This window comes from Rhinoderma darwinii, chromosome 9, assembly GCF_050947455.1.
Source record: "Rhinoderma darwinii isolate aRhiDar2 chromosome 9, aRhiDar2.hap1, whole genome shotgun sequence".
Taxonomy (NCBI): Eukaryota; Metazoa; Chordata; class Amphibia; order Anura; family Rhinodermatidae; genus Rhinoderma; species Rhinoderma darwinii.
The window spans coordinates 38,093,853-38,115,659 of NC_134695.1; the positions used below are offsets into that span (position 1 = coordinate 38,093,853).

Here is a 21,807-nt window from a genome sequence, read left to right on the forward strand (position 1 = left end):
AATCCTACGCAGACCTATTTGTTTCCATGTTAATAGACTGCAATCTGTGTAGCCAGACCTGCAGTCATATTGCCACCTTGCTGTCCCCTATTTCACGTTAATCCACTAAAATGTACGTTAGTAAGAATTGGAGGACAGATAGACGGGAGTAGAACCGCAGTATCAGACCACAGGGAGCCTATTTGAAGTCTGTTACCATGGAAACAAAGATCTTTACAACAGCTGTAGACACAACGCGATAGGAGATATTCATTGAAGAATATTCGCAAAGTTTCTTCATGATTAATTTTATATCGCATCAAAAATGGTTGCATCCTCTGCTGATTTTTTGGGAGAAATTTCTATCCTCCGCTAAGGCCTCATGCACACGACCGTAAAAACACCCGTTATTGCGGGTCGTTATTACGACCCGCAATAACGGGCTCATAGGCTTCTGTTAGCCACGGGTACCTTCCCGTTTGCTCACGGGAAGGTACCCGTGCCGTTAAAAAAGATAGAACATGCCCTATTTCATGCCGTAATAACGGCACGGGCATCCCATAGAAGTCTATGGGGCTCCCGTAATCATGGGTGGCTGCGTGTGTTCACCCGTGATTACGGGAGCGTTGCGAGGTGAGGCGAGGTCAGGGGACTACCCGGTCTGCAGGCCACAGCCCAGTGGCGTAACTACCGCCGGGACTACAATGAAAACTATGGCAGAGCGGGGAGGTATCTCCCCGCTCTGCCATAAACAAAAGACATGTATCCCCTATCCTGTAAAAAATAAAAATAAAAGACGTTCATACTTACCGACAACTTCCTGCTTCCTCCAGTCCGGTCTCCCGCCCGTTGCCTTGGTGACGCGTCCCTCTCGACATCCGGGCCGACGTCCTGGATGACGTTTCAGGCCATGTGACCGCTGCAGCCAATCACAGGCTGCAGCGGTCACATGGACTGCCGCGTCATCCAGGGATGTCGGGCTGGATGTGAAGAGAGGGACGCGTCACCAAGACAACGGCCGGGTAAGTATGAATTTCTTTAACTTTTATTACAGAAAAGGCTGTCCCTTCTCTCTATCCTGCACTGATAGAGAGAAGGGGCTGCCGATTAGTGCAGTGCTATTTTGCTGCCAAAAACGTGCTCGTAAATACGGGTGGAATACGGGTGACACCGGACCCATATTTACGAGCACGGGTTCGTAAATACTGGTGCAAAACGGGTGGAATACGTGTGACACCGGACCCGTATTTACGCCAGTATTTACGGGTGTGAAAAAATACGGTCGTGTGCATGAGGCCTAAGAGAACGTCAATTATTACTATATCTATCCACATAAGACGTTTAAAAAAAAATAATTATGTACTGTACCTTAAAGTGCCCTGGAGATTGGGTTCTTCTCCATATGTTGTGTAAATAAGATCAGAGTCGTCCTTACTGACGTTTGCAAATGTCGAGTCGTATGAAGGAGCATAGGAGGTGAATGGCCCGTAGTTCAAGTATAAAACTAAAGATAAATCACACAATGTTCTTCGATTACAGATTTACAATTTATTTATTTCAGTCCTGCAAATCATGTCGATAACCTTTTGAAAGCAAGGACCTGCGAATTGTACCATAACTGTGCCGAGTTTTTATATAGGATGGGTGGGTAGTAGGATGGGGAGGGGGGTTCAATGGCTAATTTTAGGGCAAGTTCACACATGGAGTTTTTATACATTTTTGCATCTCTGTTTTTCCAAAAATGGATAGTAAAAATTACAGGAAAGTATTTTTTTTTTTTTTAAGAACAGCACAAAAAACCCCCCCAAAAAACGCCCTGAACTTTCCCGTAGGACCTTATTCTCCCAGTTCTAGTTAATGTTTTAGTCCAGTTAATCATTCTGAGGTAGACTTGTGGATTACACGACTATTCAGTAATACTTAAGTTAGGGTTGTCAAAAGAAGGGGAGTGGTAGTAATAAGTGGGGGAAAAAAAATAAAGAATGGTAGAGCGATTACTAGACTATAATGTGTATTCAGCTCATGGAAACTTTTGTATTAGCATAAGTGAAGTGAAGAAGAATAACCACATAAAATGGGAATTGCAGATCTTGGTTGAGTTCCTAGTTACCTGGCGTGACTTTGTTGCGTTTGTCTTCCTTGAAACCTTGCAGCGAGTTAACCCCTGACTGCAGTCTACCAGCTGTTGACCCAAGAATGGCAGTGCCATGACCGGATTCTAAAGAGAAAAAAAGAAAAAGATATTGAATAACTAATAAAGATTTCCATATATGACGCATTATTATGCAATAAATCTGCACTGGAATTTCAGCTTCAAAGAGCCATTACTCAAATGCTTCAAACCCCGTTTTCAGCAGAATTCTACCAAAACATACAAGTCTGGATCTATATAAACTTGCACTCGGTCATTGAATTGAAAAATAACGTACACGGACTTAGGCCAGATTCACACTAACGTGGGGAAACTGACGTGAAACACGCAACCTTTTTCACGTCCGAGATTCCCCCCTGCAGGTTCCGTTTTCACGGATCCCTCCATAGACTTGAGTCTATGAAGGGATCCGTGGAAATTGAAGAATAGAACGTGTCCTATTATGTTCCATGGAAACGAAGGGCGTGTGAACGCCTCCATTGAAATACATGCATCCGTGTGACGCCCGTTGTTTAAACGGCCGTCACATGAACGTACTCTACGTTAGTCTGAATTCGGCCTTCGAGTAAGCACGGCCATTAACCCTTTTGTTGCCACATCGGTTTTCCAATTTTCACCTTTGGTGACCAAGGCATCTTCCAGCTGGAATTAACAATTACCAATAAAGTTGTTATAGCTGCAGGGAAGGTGATATTTTGATCACTGAATTCAATGTGAGAGTCGGGTTGCTTTGATATCCATTTGGTATAATCTTTGATATTGGGTTTTCTATGTATGGATGCCTACTGCACTAAATCCATTAAAAGACGGCTGGAGAGGTTTCTTTTACTCAACTGATCAATCTAAAAGCATCAAAAATGTAGAAAACGATTTTATTTCACGATGGCCAAATGCCACATTAGCTGCTACTTTCTAATAAAATGGCCATAAAATGTACTTACCTAGTGCAGTTTCTCCAGGACTGAGCAGGGCCAGAGTTGTGGTGCCATCGGCTTTCCTTCTTTCAAAATCAAACTATAAAAAGGATCGGACACTTCAGTTTTTTTTTTACGCAGTGACACGGTGACGTACATTATGACTGTCAAACACTGAAGAACTGTTGCCGGCTTATTTTACACTTGACTAATGCAGAAAAATGCACAAAACGTTTCATGAATGTGAAGATAAAAAAGTACAATTATTTATATGTTCCACTTTGTTTAGTGAGATTACGGACAAAATTTAGGTAAATCGTAAGCCCATGAACAAAGCATTGTGTTATACTCAAAAGTTCTGCAGTATTAATAACTAAAGCATTGTTAGACAATGTACATTTTGTTTTTTTACTTGAAATCTTTGGGCCTCCTGCAAACGTAGCAGATTTGTTGAAAATTATTCGTCCAGACGTAGTGAGTGAAAATCCTGCAGCGGAAGACTGTTGCAGGCAAGTGGATGAGATCTAAAAAACCCAATCGATCTCATCCACACGCTGCTGATCGTTTACTGCACGGAAATCAGAGCACGCTGCGGATTTTCAAATCTACAACGTGCTCAGTCTCTTCTGTATGTTCCCTGTGGATTTTACTGTATTCCGTGTAGTAGACGCTGCAGAACATCAGCTACGTGTGTGGATCCGTAAAGTAAATGAATCAGTTTTATGTGTACCACGGAATGGGTTATGTTCAAAAATATGACTTATCCTGCAAAACACAAGCCCACATACAGCTATATTTTTTTTTTAAACTCGTTTTATTGAAAACATATAGTACAAATGCATTTACACCATACATTGTATGTAAAAAGGAATGCAGAGATGTGCACATTACAAAGCGTCTCAATTTAACAGGTCAAGAAGAATACATACACATTAACATACAAACAATATACATCTCCCGTATCACATGCTGAACCAAGCACGGTACCGGAGGCTATAATGATTCATTACCCTTTAATTTAGCGAAGTGTCAGCGATCTACGGATGTCATGATATCTGTGCGGGGTATATTGAGTCACTGCTGATTCACACCATGCTTCCCATATTTTATAGAATTTATCAAGGCATCCTCTTTGTTTATACATTATCCGTTCGTAAGGGATGATCGAATTCACAAGTGATTTCCACTTATTCACCTTGGGAGGACGCGGGTCCATCCATCTAAGAGCAATAGCCTTCCTTGCCATAAACAGTATTTCCCTAAGAAATATTTTCATGTAATGCGGCCAACATTCGTCTTGGAGAACACCGAACAAGCAAATCTGTGGAGTTGCCGGGACAGGAATATGCAGAATTCCAGCTGCTACCCCAACTACCTCATCCCAGAAAGAGGAAACAAATGGACACGCCCATATCATGTGCCAGAAGTCGGCCCTAGGAAACCGACACCTGTGACATTCCCTGCTCGGATATCTACCCATTTTTTGTAGCCTAACAGGAGTAAGGTAGCTCTGATGTATCATGGATAGTTGTATCATCCTGTTATTGGCCGCTGGGGACACATAGAGTGGGGAAGAGAGAATCTCCTCCCATTCCTCCTCAGTGAGGTTGGGTATCTGTGTTCTCCATTTGTCCTTTACCGGTAGTGGTATGCTAACCTTGGCCGTTATGAGAGATGTGTAGATGGCTGATATTAACCCTCTGGGTCCTTGGGATCGAAATACTCCAATCAATGGAAATTGTGAGAATGCCGTATCTGGGGCAGGGAACTGGGCCCTGAGATCATGGCGCAATTGCAAGTACCTGTAAAAGGCAGTCCTGGGCAGTGTAAATTCCGACTGCAGCTGTGTAAAGGATTTAAGGCTGTTTCCCTCATATACATCCCCTATATTGTGTATCCCATGCTAAATCCAGAATATTGGGGCCAGGTCCTCTGATACCTGTGTGAGGAGTGAGTTTGACCATAATGGCATGTCTGTTTGCACGTCAGTGTACCCGTAAATGCCCTTTGCAGCTGACCACACCTGGGAAGCCACCCTATGAACAGGCAGTACATTCTTGAGTGCATTCATGGGACCTTCCAATACTGGCCAAAGGGTAGGTATTTGCAGGTAGACCGCCAGGTGCTGTTCCCTATTTGTCAGCATCGTGTAATTTACCCATGCTTTTAAATATCGTAATTGCCCCGCTAGATAGTACAGAAAGAGATCTGGCAAGGCAGCTCCCCCCTGTGTTTTGGGTCGCTGCAGAGTAGTGAGGCTGAGTTTTGACCTATTTGCACCCCAGATGAATGTTGGGAATAAGGCATGTATCTGCTTGAAGAAGCTTTTGTACACCGGTGTCGCTGCATGTTCTAGGATATATAGGCATTTGGGGAGAATGACCATTTTAATTAAGTTAATCCTACCAGTTACAGCCAGGGGGAGAGTACTCCAGATCCTGAACTTGCCCCTTACATAATCCAGCAATGGTAAGATATTAGTATCATGATCATTTCTATGGTCCCGATTTATAATGATACCAAGGTATTTAAATGACGAGACTACCCGTAGACCCTGTATGATGTCTGGCCATCCCATTCCCTGCAGGGGCATAAAAAACGACTTGGTCCAATTAATGTGAAGTCCCGAGAACTTCCCAAATGATTCTAAAGCAGTGATCGCAACGGGTAGCGTCTCCCTGGGTTGAGACATAAGAAGGACCATATCGTCTGCATACAAGCCAATTCTTTCCTCCTTTCCCCCCAGCCCTATCCCTTTGTACTCAGGGTGCTGCCGGATTCGTAGGGCTAGTGGTTCAATAGCGAGGGCAAACAGTAGGGGAGAGAGGGGACAGCCCTGTCTAGTGCCCCTCTGTAAACTAAAATGCGGGGATAACACCCCATTCACCAGAATTTGTGCCCGTGGTTCCTTATATAGGAGAGATCCACCTAAGGAATTGAGGCCCAAATCCAAATCTGTCTAGAGTCTCCAACAAGTATGCCCATTCAATAGAATCAAAGGCTTTAGCGGCATCTAACGATGCCATTGCCCAGTCTGCCTTCATAGCGTCTCCTATCTGTGCAAGTATCTGTACCCTACGGATGTTGTCGGATGTAGATTACCCTGGCATAAAGCCAGTTTGGTCCTCGTGAATTACTTGGGAGATGACTTTATTAAGCCTATTTGCTAAGATTTTGGTAAGTATCTTGTAATCGCTGTTTAATAGAGATATCGGACGATAGGAGCCACAATCCATCGGATCCTTATCAGGTTTTAACAGGACTATTATAGTTGCGTCGTATATACGATCAGGCAGCCGCCCCTTATCTAGTGCATAAGAGAACATAGCGCGTAGGGAAGGGATGAGAAGTTCCGAGTATTTGTGATACACCTCTATAGGAATCCCATCTGGGCCCGACGCCTTCCCTTTTGACATGTCCCCCATGGCCTCCTGAATCTCCTCCTCCGTCACATCGGCCTCTAAGGCAATTCTGCCTTCTGTGCTCAGTGTAGGGAACGTTATACCATCCATATAGGTTTTAAACTCTGACACATCGTATCTAGAATGGGAGGTGTATAACTCTTTGTAAAATTGTACATATGTCTCGGCTATACCTAGGGAGTCCGTCAAGCTCTCCCCCGATCCCCCCTGTATCTTGAGGATGGCTGGACTTTTAGAGTTCTGGTGGATTAAGTGTGCCAGTAGCTTACTAGACTGGTTGCCCAATTCAAAGTACGATTGCCGGTTAAAAAATATTTTCCTGTTTCCCTTTTCCTGAAGCAGCATGAGGTATTTCCGCCCTGTTTGCAGCCAGAGATCCCTGTTCGTGTCTGTAGGGTCATCTATGAATTTACCCTCTAAAAGTTTGCATTGCTGCTCTAGCTCTAATTCAATCCTGGTAGTCTTTTTTTATATATGAAATCGTGGACCTAAGACACCCTCTAAGGTAAGCTTTCAAGGTGTCCCATGCAATACTGGAATTCTCAAATGTACTATGGTCCATGTTAAACACCTCCAATTGATCTGGGATTCTATCTTGAGGGCCTATCAGGGTCAGCCAAAAGGGGTGTATTTTCCACGCCCCAGGCCTAGTAGGGCCGGGGAGGCTAAGGCTGGCCACCATAGGGGAATGATCCGACGCCGCTCTGGACCTATAGGAGATAGAGTCAACCATGGGCACAACAAGAGCATTACCCACCATATAGTCAATGCGTGATAGGGAGTGCCTGCCTAGTGAGTGACATGAATATACTTTAGCAGTCGGATGTTTATATCGATAAAGATCCATCCACCCCATCTCATCCAACCATAAGCCCAATACAGACGTGTCGGGTGCCGCCCTATCCCCCTCAGAGGAAGTGTTAAGTCTGTCGAGGTTGGAGTTCACTACCATATTGAAATCACCCATTCCCAGTACTTTAGCAGTCGGATAAGTTGCGGCAAAGGCAGCAGCCATATGTAAAATATGCATAGATGCGGGCGGTGGGATGTACATGCCCAGTATTACATAGGGAACATTTTCTATGAGGGCATACACAAACACATATCTGCCTTCACTATCAACTTTGGTATGGATGGCCTCCCACCTCACGGATTTGTGCACCAGGATTGAAACCCCTCTTGAGTATGAAGTATGACACGCGTGGCTAGACCACTGAACCCACGGTCGAGTCACCGTTCTCGTTTTGGCGGGTATTAAGTGAGTCTCCTGGAGGCACAATATATGAGGGTTAACTCTACGGATGTGGCTATACAGTATAACTCGCTTCTGCAGATTACCCATACCCCTCACGTTCCAGGACATTACCGTTAAAGAAGACATCTATACATTGCGATCTCCATTTGCAGGAGTAAGCCATATTCCCTGATATACAGTAACATTCTCGTCTGGTGCAGAGGTGGGTATAAATGAATCAGTACATCTCTTGCACGGTTGCATCTGTACCTTAGTAGTATTAAATCTATCCGCATCTGCGGCACATTCCAACTTATAACCAAGATAAACCAGTTGTAAACATTATAACAATACCGACAATGCAAGAAGATGCATATTAGATTGCCGTTGCATGCCCAGAAACGTGGCATTTAAGTAATCGGGGGTAATCCCCGCGCCAAACAGCAACTATTCAAGCTTCTAGCTTTAAGGATACGTGCGGCAGTCTCCTCAGGAGTGTCGTCTCACATATTTAGCTGGCATAGAAAGGTACCTTGGCCAACAGATCTCCATCCGGCCCCATCCGCATCACCATCAGGATTAGACATACCGAGAGTCCTTACAAACTGTCCCACGGTTCCGGTGATACAGATTGGGTCAATAGCATCAGTCCGCCTTGTATGAGTCGTCGACTGCGTTGATCAATAATATTAATTTCGGCGTGCCGGCCGTTTACTTCGCACCCATTCGTCAGCTTCTTGCGGGGAGTTGAAAAATATGGATCTTTCCCCATCCAAAATACGTAGTCGGGCTGGATAGGACATGGAGTAGGGGATGCCCAGATCTCTCAGGCGCCTCTTGACGGCCAAAAACGTCGCCCTCCGCTTTTGCAGGTCTGCAGAGAAATCAGGAAATATAGACACCTTTGCCCCATTATAGGTGATCTCCGGTAATCGACGTGTCAGGCATAGAATCATAGTCAGAAAAGGAATGCCTGCAGGCAAACAAAACCCAATTTCCTGACCACCCAATAAATAATGAGGATAAAGTTAGAATTTACAACCTTTATTAAGCTACGTGTAGCAAGAACAAACTATACATAAATTTTAAAACTTTCACTGCCACAGACCGAAGTCAATTTAACAGCTGTAGAAACCTAGCAAGGTATCCAAAGTTTGCAGTGTGTGCCGAGTGTCGGCAGACAGTTAGTGCAGGGGCATCAGTGCCACTATTAACATGCAGACGAAGATCCAGCTGAGGCAGGAATTAAAAATTAACAGAGCCCCCCCGACATGTTTCGCTAACTAGTAGCGTCCTCAGGGGTACATGGGGCTAATGGCGGCGCCGCGAGAAAACTACTCCTCTTATGGGAGTGTGGAATGACGAGAGGTGGGTGTGTGGACGACAACCAATCCGGCGAGGCCAACCATCGGGAGCAACAGGGGAAAGTGAGCGTCCAATAGGAGGCCAGATAACGGGCGGCCCATAGCAGCCCGTGAACTGCCAGTAATACAGACAAGTGCCGAGAAAGTTAAAAGACGGCACGCCTGCGCAGTGAGGCGGCTGAGGGACTCAGAGCGGAGCCGAACAAGGCGGCTTGGCTCAAAGTGTAACAGAGCACAGGGGATCGGCGCGTGCGCCGTAAAGACAAAAACGGACTTTGTGCAAGGGACAACTGACAGCCACCATGACTCACACATACAGAGTGTAGGGCCGGAAATAAATCTCACTTAACTGTGATCTGTATATGCACAGGTCTATACAAGGACCCAGTGCAATACTACATAAAAGGCAAAGTGCCCAAGTGTCCCTCACAGTCCATGTACATAGTGCATCACATACTCCCTTTGAAAGGGCCAACCGGTAGCAGCCGCTCGTCCACACCACCACCTCTAAAGTGATCCTAAAATTCAATAATGAATAATATAAGATGACAAAGAGCATGAGGGCACTAAAATGCATCCTCATTCATACATCACAATAGAACAGAAAAGAGGGGAGAGAAGAGAGAGGAGAGAGAAGGGGCCGCCAAGCGCATAAAATGCATAGTAAGGTCAGATAAGAACAGTGAATCAAAATAAAGCATATTTATAAATATATTCACATATAATCATATAGCCCCCTTGTCAGGAGGCCACAATAAGAAGATGTTGCCGGCAAAGTAGCCGAGAAACCAAGACAGTAAAAACGAATAGAGTACAATATAGACAAATCCATACAGAAGCGTGAGTCGCAGAGAAACTCACAAAAATGCACTAAACGTAAAGCCCTCATTAAGTCCCTGAGGGGTCATGGAACCGAGACGGTGAATCCATCTTGCCTCTTCCTGTAGAAGCCTACGATCCAGATTACCTGCCCTGGGTCCCAACTTAAGCTGTGCAATGCCCCAAAATTGGAGCAACTTCGGATTATCAGGGTGATACCTATGCATATGTCTGGCAAGAGTGGTGTCTTCCTTAAGGTTGATGGTACTGAGATGTCTGGACACCCTTCTCCTCAATTCCTGCAGAGTTTTACCCACATAAAGTTTTGGGCAGGGACATTTGGCCAGATAAACAACTCCAACACTCTGACAGTTAAGAAATTGTTTGATGTCATAGGACCTGCCGTCAAGAGGATTAATAAAACTCTTGACTCTAGGCATCAATGGGCAAAAAGAACACCTGCCACAGGGATGAAAACCCGTGACAGGTGACTTCAGCCAGGTGGATGGTGCCCGTAAGGAGGTTGAGGAAAAATGGCTATGTACTAAAAAATCACGTAGATTTTTTCCCCTACGGTAGGTAATGGTGGGGTTGGCAGGGATTGCCTCTTTTAGATCAGGGTCGGCAGTGAGAATAGACCAATGCTTCTTCAATACTCTAACGACTTGGGAGGAGCAGACATCGAACGTGCCAATACAACGGATGGTACCAGAAGTCGCTGACGATGCAGACCCAGCACCACCAACAGAAAGTAGGTCAGATCTAAGAGACGCCCTAGCCCTGGCATAAGCCCTATGTAACCACTTTTTCGGGTAACCTCTTGCCAAAAATTTTTGGTAGAGACCAACACACTCCCTCTGAAAGGATAGCTCATCAGAGCAGTTGCGTCTGGCCCGCAGGTACTGGCCAATAGGTATCCCTCTTTTGAGGGCAGGAGGATGATAACTGTCCCAATGCAGAAAGCTATTAGTAGCTGTAGCCTTACGGAATATATCGGTTTGGATACCACCACCAGGGTCCAGAGAGATCTTCAGATCAAGAAAATTGATCGTATGATCGTTAATTTCATAAGTAAATCTCATGCCAATAAAATTGTTGTTGAGCATAGACATGAAGTCGACAAATGTGTTGACATCCCCATCCCATAGGATGAGGATGTCATCAATATATCTACCCCAAAAGGAGATATGTGACGTGAAAAAAAGTAGATCATCTGAAAAAACAATAGTGTCCTCCCACCAACCCAGGAAAAGGTTGGCGTAGGTAGGTGCACAAACAGTGCCCATTGCTGTGCCTTTTATCTGATGATAATATTTGGCATCAAAGGTGAAGAAATTATGTGTGAGAAGAAAACGTAATAGTGATAAAACAAAATCATTGTGTCGCTGAAATTGGGTACCCTTAGTGCTCAGAAAGTATTTGACTGCAGTGAGGCCCAGATCGTGTTGAATATTGGTATAAAGCGACTCCACGTCTATGCTCGCCAACATGGTAGTAGAGGTGACAGTGATCTCCTGGATCCTGGTGACGGTATCCTTAGTGTCCCTAAGATGGGACGACAGAGCAGAAACAAAAGGGGACAGGATCTCATCCACATAGAGGCTGATACCCTGCGTCAAGTTATCATTACCCGAAACTATGGGCCTACCAGGGATAGGGCGTTTGTTCTTATGAACCTTTGGTAAGGCATAAAAAGTTGCCAGAGTGGGTGTAGGGTTATATAGACGCTTAAATTCGTCCAAAGTAATAAGATTATCACTTTTAGCATTAGTGAGCAGATCGTACAGTTCCGACAGATAACCAGTAGTGGGGTTGCTTTTTAAGGTGACGTAGGTGGTTTTGTCATCTAATAATCTGTGGACCATGCCTGTGTAATCAGCACAGTCCATAATCACGATATTGCCCCCTTTATCGGAAGGTTTAAGTACTAGATCTGCATTACCACATAGCTCATCCAGTGCCAGTTTTTCATCGCTGTTAAGATTACCAAAGGGCATAGATCTGTCATTCCTAAGTTTCTTAAGGTCATTACAGACTATATACCAATATTCAACACGATCTGGGCCTCACTGCAGTCAAATACTTTCTGAGCACTAAGGGTACCCAATTTCAGCGACACAATGATTTTGTTTTATCACTATTACGTTTTCTTCTCACACATAATTTCTTCACCTTTGATGCCAAATATTATCATCAGATAAAAGGCACAGCAATGGGCACTGTTTGTGCACCTACCTACGCCAACCTTTTCCTGGGTTGGTGGGAGGACACTATTGTTTTTTCAGATGATCTACTTTTTTTCACGTCACATATCTCCTTTTGGGGTAGATATATTGATGACATCCTCATCCTATGGGATGGGGATGTCAACACATTTGTCGACTTCATGTCTATGCTCAACAACAATTTTATTGGCATGAGATTTACTTATGAAATTAACGATCATACGATCAATTTTCTTGATCTGAAGATCTCTCTGGACCCTGGTGGTGGTATCCAAACCGATATATTCCGTAAGGCTACAGCTACTAATAGCTTTCTGCATTGGGACAGTTATCATCCTCCTGCCCTCAAAAGAGGGATACCTATTGGCCAGTACCTGCGGGCCAGACGCAACTGCTCTGATGAGCTATCCTTTCAGAGGGAGTGTGTTGGTCTCTACCAAAAATTTTTGGCAAGAGGTTACCCGAAAAAGTGGTTACATAGGGCTTATGCCAGGGCTAGGGCGTCTCTTAGATCTGACCTACTTTCTGTTGGTGGTGCTGGGTCTGCATCGTCAGCGACTTCTGGTACCATCCGTTGTATTGGCACGTTCGATGTCTGCTCCTCCCAAGTCGTTAGAGTATTGAAGAAGCATTGGTCTATTCTCACTGCCGACCCTGATCTAAAAGAGGCAATCCCTGCCAACCCCGCCATTACCTACCGTAGGGGAAAAAATCTACGTGATTTTTTAGTACATAGCCATTTTTCCTCAACCTCCTTACGGGCACCATCCACCTGGCTGAAGTCACCTGTCACGGGTTTTCATCCCTGTGGCAGGTGTTCTTTTTGCCCATTGATGCCTAGAGTCAAGAGTTTTATTAATCCTCTTGACGGCAGGTCCTATGACATCAAACAATTTCTTAACTGTCAGAGTGTTGGAGTTGTTTATCTGGCCAAATGTCCCTGCCCAAAACTTTATGTGGGTAAAACTCTGCAGGAATTGAGGAGAAGGGTGTCCAGACATCTCAGTACCATCAACCTTAAGGAAGACACCACTCTTGCCAGACATATGCATAGGTATCACCCTGATAATCCGAAGTTGCTCCAATTTTGGGGCATTGCACAGCTTAAGTTGGGACCCAGGGCAGGTAATCTGGATCGTAGGCTTCTACAGGAAGAGGCAAGATGGATTCACCGTCTCGGTTCCATGACCCCTCAGGGACTTAATGAGGGCTTTACGTTTAGTGCATTTTTGTGAGTTTCTCTGCGACTCACGCTTCTGTATGGATTTGTCTATATTGTACTCTATTCGTTTTTACTGTCTTGGTTTCTCGGCTACTTTGCCGGCAACATCTTCTTATTGTGGCCTCCTGACAAGGGGGCTATATGATTATATGTGAATATATTTATAAATATGCTTTATTTTGATTCACTGTTCTTATCTGACCTTACTATGCATTTTATGCGCTTGGCGGCCCCTTCTCTCTCCTCTCTCTTCTCTCCCCTCTTTTCTGTTCTATTGTGATGTATGAATGAGGATGCATTTTAGTGCCCTCATGCTCTTTGTCATCTTATATTATTCATTATTGAATTTTAGGATCACTTTAGAGGTGGTGGTGTGGACGAGCGGCTGCTACCGGTTGGCCCTTTCAAAGGGAGTATGTGATGCACTATGTACATGGACTGTGAGGGACACTTGGGCACTTTGCCTTTTATGTAGTATTGCACTGGGTCCTTGTATAGACCTGTGCATATACAGATCACAGTTAAGTGAGATTTATTTCCGGCCCTACACTCTGTATGTGTGAGTCATGGTGGCTGTCAGTTGTCCCTTGCACAAAGTCCGTTTTTGTCTTTACGGCGCACGCGCCGATCCCCTGTGCTCTGTTACACTTTGAGCCAAGCCGCCTTGTTCGGCTCCGCTCTGAGTCCCTCAGCCGCCTCACTGCGCAGGCGTGCCGTCTTTTAACTTTCTCGGCACTTGTCTGTATTACTGGCAGTTCACGGGCTGCTATGGGCCGCCCGTTATCTGGCCTCCTATTGGACGCTCACTTTCCCCTGTTGCTCCCGATGGTTGGCCTCGCCGGATTGGTTGTCGTCCACACACCCACCTCTCGTCATTCCACACTCCCATAAGAGGAGTAGTTTTCTCGCGGCGCCGCCATTAGCCCCATGTACCCCTGAGGACGCTACTAGTTAGCGAAACATGTCGGGGGGGCTCTGTTAATTTTTAATTCCTGCCTCAGCTGGATCTTCGTCTGCATGTTAATAGTGGCACTGATGCCCCTGCACTAACTGTCTGCCGACACTCGGCACACACTGCAAACTTTGGATACCTTGCTAGGTTTCTACAGCTGTTAAATTGACTTCGGTCTGTGGCAGTGAAAGTTTTAAAATTTATGTATAGTTTGTTCTTGCTACACGTAGCTTAATAAAGGTTGTAAATTCTAACTTTATCCTCATTATTTATTGGGTGGTCAGGAAATTGGGTTTTGTTTGCCTGCAGGCATTCCTTTTCTGACTATATATTGCACCCGCTGACTACCCAGGGTCAAATCTGTGTTTTTAGGCATAGAATCATGTCCCGGTCATTGCAGTTGAGAAGTCGTGCCAACAGCGGTCTAGGGTGTGCTCCTGGGGGTGGTGGTCTCCCCGGCACTCTGTGGGCTCTTTCAACCGCCAAGGCCTGCGAAAATGGCGCGTCTGGGAGCAGGTCTTTAAGCCATTGCAATACAAATTCACCCGGATTCTGACCTTCTATTCGTTCAGGCATGCCAATTATCCTGATATTGTTGCGTCTTAGCTTGTTTTCCATGTCGTCTGATTTTTGTCTCCACAATTCTGCTGCCGATTCCAGATCAGCGATTGCCCCAGGCAAGGATGCCGTTCTATCTTCCAGCCCAGATACCCTTTCTTCCGCATGCGTTATGCGCTCCCTCATGGCTTGCATGTCTTGCCTCATTAGCCCTATGTCAATCTTTACCTCTTCCAGCTTTCCGGTGAGTGAGGTTTTACAGGCCGCGATCGCTGTCAGCAGCTGGGTCGTCATCTCAGACAGTGTGGGCTCTGGGGCTTCCTCTGTAGTTGTGTCCTGACTGCCTGAGGTTGCTCCTCCACCTCCTCCCTTAGAGCTTTGGGGAAGAGGAGTGCGGCCGCCATCTTGCCCTTCACCTCTTGCAAAGCCTTGCAACTTTTCCGCGGCCGACTGACCTCTTGTTGGGCTCATTTTTGCTCCGGTAGTCGCCTTCAACCGCCTGGATCGTTTGGACGGTATGTTTATAACTTTTAGAAGCTGTAGGATTACTTGCAGGATAACTTTGGCGCGGGTTCACGGCGGAGCTCTCAGTTCATGCGACCGCTCCTGCTGCGCGCTAAGCCACGCCCCACATACAGCTATATTAACGGGTAAATTAAGGCCCCCTGCACACGATGCAGATTTTGTTGCAGCAATTAGTGTGACTAAAAATCTGTTTCATTCACCTGAATATGATCGTTTCTGCAGCAAGCACAAAATCTGAAAGAAAATCTGCAGCGCCTGGAAGGGGCCTTCATTTACCAGTCGATATACCTGTATGTGGGTGTTTTGTTTTTGCAAGACAAGTCATTTTTTAACAGAACCATTCCATGGTACATAGAACACGGATTAAACTTAAAATTCTACTTTTTTGGGGGGGGGAACCCCATTTCATAATAAAAGCATGAAAAAAAAAAAGGCAACGGACTAATAGACAAGTAGCCATAACAGGCCTTCGGGTCTGTGTGTGGTCCCCGGCTGCCATGGCAACGCTTCGGGGTGTCACGGACCTCCGATGGGATGGTTATGCATTTACCGATTATCAGATCTAGATTCCTTTACATGAGAGTTTTGATTGAAGCAAATGTCCACCTGATCACATTAATCTACATACAGGTGGAGTCACTGATCGGGAGTTACAGCCTATATTATAGTCCGCAGATGCATTCACAATTGTGTCTGTATGAAAAATAAAATCTCCCAGCATTCATTGCTGTCTCGGTGTCGGCTGTACAGTACTCTAATATAGCAAAAACTAACTGATACACTCCGTTATTGGGGCTCAGCTGGGCTGTTAGGAGTGTCTGCTGACTAGTCTCACACTATGGAGCCTTCCATCAAGGAAAACTCCATAGCAGGTCAAAATGTCGCGCGTTCACACATGGTCAATAAAAGAGCAAGTGTCTGTGTGCGGTTGCCTTCCTGCTTTACTTTGATTGTTTGAGCGTTCCCTCCCTGTGGTAAAGTTCATTACAGCCCCTACTATTGAGGAGAGATTATTATGACCGCCAGCTAATATCCAGAGTAACCGCCGTGTGCAGCACGGACAGCAGCTAGACGATCAATAAGGTGCTGGTAGGTTGTCTCAGGTATCTGGAGCCGTGCTGACTGCAGTGCATCCCACATTTGCTGGAGGGTGCGTGGGGGAGGATCCACAGAGCAAACAAGACGATCGAGGTCCCACAGATGCTCAATTGGGCACAAGTCTGGTGAATTAGGGGACCAGGGAAGGACTTGGAAGTCTTGGTCGTGCTCTACCAACCACTGTCGGACATTTCTATCCGTGTGACGTGTCGCATTGTCTTGCTGGAAGATTCAAATCGGCCCCAGGGAAGACAAACAGCATGTAACGATGGCCTTCCACATGGACGAGTGGCCCAGAGAATGGCATGAAAAAATTCCCGACCATAATGCTGCCACCACCAACACCCATCTGTTTGTTGAAGCAGAAAACGTCTCATCGATGAAGACAACCCTTTGCCAATCATCGGTGGTCCAAATCCAATACTGCCGTGCAAATTGAAGCCTTTTTCCTGATGCACCTTTGTTAGCATAGGAGCAGTGACCATCCGTCTGCTTCGGAGTCCCATACGCAGTAGGGTTCACTGAACTGTTGTTTTAGAAACAGGTCTGGTAGCCCCCTGGTTGATTTTCACGGTGAGCTGCTACAGCGTAGCGCGTCGTTCGGTCCTCGCGTACCTTCGTAGCCGACATTCACCTCTCACATCAATGGCACGTGGTGCTCCGCAATTTTCACGTCTTTTTCCCAATGTTGCCATTTGTCCACTCACGATACACTTTCACCACAGCAGCACGTAAACAGTTCACAAACCGCGCTTTTGAGAAGTACTGCCACCCTTGGCCCGAAAGCCAATAATCATTCCTTTTTGCAACTCTGATCAATCGCCCCTCTCACCCATGGCAAAAACGATATGTGATCAGACAGCCTATCGCACACCTTCTATACCCACCAAGCCCGCGACACATCACTTTCTTCATGGGCTACGAGCTGCCGACATCGAAAGTTGGAGGTGGTCTAACCAAGTGACTGTAAAATGTGTTTAAAAGGGTAAGTCTATGCATAGTCCTTTATCCTCACCTGACTCGAGATAACTCTCTTTGACAATTTCCCTAATGAGTCCTTAATGATTTGGTCAATCTGCTGCTGTTCCTTTTCTGCGTTTGCGTCATTTTGTTTGTCCTCCTGCTGTTCTTTATCTTTTCTATAAAGGGATGGGAAATAAAACCAGTTATTAATAACAAAAAACACCAACCAAAACGGCAGATTTTGTTTCACGATGCAAGTCTTGATGAGTTTTTATTATTTCCTCTCCAATGCTATCTGAACATAGAAGGATATAGTAGGGTTGATGGAGGCAGGCAGGCAGTGTTTTGTATGGCACCTTCAGAAGTTCCTCATTACTACATAGACATCAATAATACAAAGATTAAAAAATAATCTGCCCCCCCCCCTTCATATTCCTATTTTTCAAATACACTAGCCCCTTGCCCACAATTCCACTCTGAATGAACACTGCTTTTTAAACACGTCACGTCCCAAGAAATGTCACTCTACTGCCAAACCTGTTCCGTTTATTTCAGGTTTGTAGGCATCTCGTTTCCTCTGCAATCCCCTCCATTTCCCATTCATTCAGCCCGTTCATGTCGGCAGTGGCTAAACGAATTTATGAATAAATTGACAACTTGCCCAGTTGTCAATGGGGCGTGAACCTAAGGCGCTCGGACAGAGATTAGTTGGACAATAGCCGTTAACAATATTTTCTACAATTCAATATCAATCTTTTACATGAATGTGGAGACATTTTTTCCTGATCTTCATTGTAGACCTGCTTTAATTTAGACAAATTGTATTTTTATAACTTTTGAAACATAATTTAATATCAGGCTTTCACATCACATTAAATATTCAACTAATTATATAATGGACCTTAAAGGGGTATTCCATAAAGGTCTCATAGGTGGGGATCCGACCTCTTGGACCCTCACCAATCTGGAAAATGGACGTCATCTCATCAGTTACACTATTTAAAGAGGCTCTGTCACCACATTATAAGTGGCCTATCTTGTACATGATGTGATCGGCGCTGTAATGGAGATTACAGCAGTGTTTTTTATTCAGAAAAACAATCATTTTTGACGGAGTTATGACCTATTTTAGATTTATGCTAATGAGTTTCTTAACTGGGCGTGTTTTACTTTTTGATCAAGTGGGCGTTGTACAGAGGAGTGTATGACGCTGACCAATCAGAGACCAATCAGTGACCAATCAGTGTCATACACTTCTCCCCATTCATTTACACAGCACATAGCGATATAGCTATATCGCTATGTGCAGCCACATAAACACACTATAATGTTACTGCAGTGTCCTGACAGTGAATATACATTACCTCCAGCCAGGACGTGATGTCTATTCACAATCCTGACCACTTCTGTATCGTCTGTGATATTTACAGCAAGGCAAGCGCAATCTAACGAGATTACGATGTATCCTGTCATTTTAAACGAGATTACGCTTGCCTTGCTGTAAATATCACACAGACGCTACAGAAATGTCAGGAGAATGAATACACATCCCGTCCTGGCTGGAGGTAATGTATACTCATTGTCAGGACACTGCAGTAATGTTATAGTGTGTTTATGTGGCTGCACATAGCGATATAGCTATATCGCTATGTGCTGTGTAAATGAATGGGGAGAAGTGTATGATGCCGATTGGTCAGCGTCATACACTCCTCTGTACAACGCCCAGTTGGTCATATAGTAACACACGCCCACTTGTTCATTAAGAAACTCATTAGCATAAAGCTAATATAGGTCATAACTCCGTCAAAAATGATCGTTTTTCTAAATAAAAAACTGCTGTAATCTCCATTACAGCGCCGATCACATCATGTACAATATAGGCCACTTATGTGGTGACAGAGCCTATAACTTGGCTGCAAGAGCTGAAGTAGCAAGTATGAAGGTGTCTCTCCATTACAGTCTATTGGATATAGGGATACAGGACAGCCAGCGCGTTTAGCTGTTTATTTAACTCCTTGCCAATAGCAATTAGTGTTGAAATGACCCAAAAGTGGTTATGTGTTTACTTTGTCTAACATTACATTTTGTTTGGCTTGTCCTCTGACCTTTCTGTATTATGTATGTAATATAATAATAATATATACCAACTGAAACATTCTTAGTTCGTAAGATAGTTATGACCTTAAGTCGCTAATTGGCGATAGAGAAGACCGTAACTTGTTGACCGTTCTTTTGATTGTACACGCTAAAAACCAAATGGGAAATGTATCAGAACAATGCTATTATACACATAAGCTGTTACAAAGTAATGAACAAAGTAATCCCATTAACATATGAGCATTTTATCCATTGTTGTTACTGGCACAGGTTTATTTTGCGGTGTGTGTCATACTCACCTCTTGAGGTCTTTGGAAGGACTTCTCAAAGTCTTTAGATCACCGGTGTCCATCGATTCCTCCTTCAGCTCTTCTGACATCTCCGAATTTCCCTGCGAGTCTCCCTTGTCTTTGTCCTTCCCGCTGCTCTGGAGATCTGCCATGAATTCTATGCTCTGCTTCAGACTCTGTATTCTCTCCTGTATCAGCCACGGCAGTGAAATGGTTATATTCACTGGAAACGTATCAGCAGTCTCTCTTTTGTATAAATGTCACAACTATTTAAGTCTGAGCACTGTAATAGTAGATCAAAGTCTTACCTGACTGAGGATTTTCATTCCTGAATTCAGCAATTTTTTGGAAGCCTTGTAGTAAATGGTTCCAGGCTTGTTGTAAATCATTGCATTGTGGCATATCTGCTTGAAATTTTCCTAAGAGAAGAATATATGGTTAATAATGTAAAATGCCAGATGATGTAGTAGTAGTATCTATGAACAGCAGCAACATCCACATTAAGTACAGTTAAAGGCATTGTCTGAGTTTAGCAAAAACATGTCTGCTTTCATCTAGAAACAGCGCCACTCTGTTGAAATACCAGACACAGCCTATTTACCACTGTCCCATTTGAGTGAATGGGACGGAGCTGTAATACCAGACAGCACCATTAGAGAATAGTGTGGTTTCTGGACGAAATCCACCACGTTTTTGTAACATCAGACTGCGCCTTTAACCTTTATCTATCCTGCGCCGTAATAGTACCTTGCGGCCCCAGGTCTGTCGAGCCAAAGGCATGGCAGGGTTTGTACTGATACACAATACATTGCAATACAGAAATATTGCAATGTATTATAAGAGCGATTAGAAGTTTAAAGGAAGGGTGTCGCGGGAAAAAAAAAATTTGGGGATAAATTTGCTTTTAGTGTTTTATAAAAATAAAAAAAGTTTATTTATTTGTGCGTTTGTGTTTTACTTTTTTTTTTCAAACTTCTTCTCTATGGGGGCTGGCATTTTTTTTTTCATCTCTGTATGTGTCGATTAACGACACATACAGAGATGGAATACGGCACATACAGCCCCATAGAGAATGCGAACGGGAGCCGTTCCATTCACTATGCTGTACGCAGTCTGTGTGGGAACGGCGCATGCGCCGCTCCCACACAGTCCAAATGGAAGGTCTTCGGCCGAGTGACATCCGGCGCCATTTTCTTGTGGACCGGAAGCTGCGGCCGGACAGTAAGATGACTACTTCCGGTTGCGGCTTCCGGGTGTTCAGAAGCAAGCGGAGGGAGCAGACGGACCGGAGGGAGAGGCGGGAGCAGGTAAGTCATGTTTATGTATGTTTTGTGTGATTACCACTGTATGTAAGCCTACTACACTGTGTATTTGCTCAAAAAATGGCGGCGCACAGTGTAGGAGGCTTGAACATTCAATCCCCTCCTTTCTCCTGGCACTAGCCAGGATAAGGGAGGGGGGATTCTGCGAGCTCACTAGAGCGTGTTTACACCAAATTTGCAGCATAAAGCAATGTGGTTGCTTTACCACATGCCAATGCTGCAATTTTGGGAATTGCTCCCTCTAGTGACCAGCACAGGGAAATGTTATAAATTAGAATCTAATTTATAATATTTCCTGACTTGTGAAAAAACGTAAAAAAATTATAACAATGTCTAATCATGTATACACTAACTGTTTAACTGAAAAAAATATAAAAAAAAAAATTCTAGCGACACATTCCCTTTAAATGATCAAGTCCCAAAGTGGGACAAAAAAAATAAATGTTTAGGGGGAGATTAAATTATACACAGTCAAGTCACATTATTATGACCACCAGCTAATATCCAGAGTAACCGCCGTGTGCAGCACAGACAGCAGCTAGAGGGGCTGGGAGTGACTCAATAAGTTGGTGGTCGGTGGTGTCATGTATCTGGCGCATCCCACATTTGCTGGAGTGCGCGTGTGGAGGTTCCAAAGAAAGAACAAGACGATCGAGGTGATCCCACAGATG

General features: G+C 44.6%; 1 protein-coding gene across 2 annotated transcripts in view; it reads right to left on the reverse strand.

Moving 5' to 3' along the window:
- The window catches only part of BRD7 (bromodomain containing 7), a 57,814-nt gene that overhangs the window by 11,935 nt on the left and 24,072 nt on the right, over window positions 1-21,807 (reverse strand). For both annotated transcript variants that reach the window (XM_075837521.1, XM_075837520.1), the window contains exons 6-11: window positions 20,123-20,233; window positions 19,824-20,002; window positions 17,480-17,603; window positions 3,073-3,145; window positions 2,090-2,197; window positions 1,348-1,483 (exon numbers count right to left, since the gene is read on the reverse strand). In XM_075837521.1, the coding sequence (XP_075693636.1) occupies window positions 1,348-1,483; window positions 2,090-2,197; window positions 3,073-3,145; window positions 17,480-17,603; window positions 19,824-20,002; window positions 20,123-20,233 (731 nt within the window). The remainder of the gene's footprint in view (window positions 1-1,347; window positions 1,484-2,089; window positions 2,198-3,072; window positions 3,146-17,479; window positions 17,604-19,823; window positions 20,003-20,122; window positions 20,234-21,807) is intronic.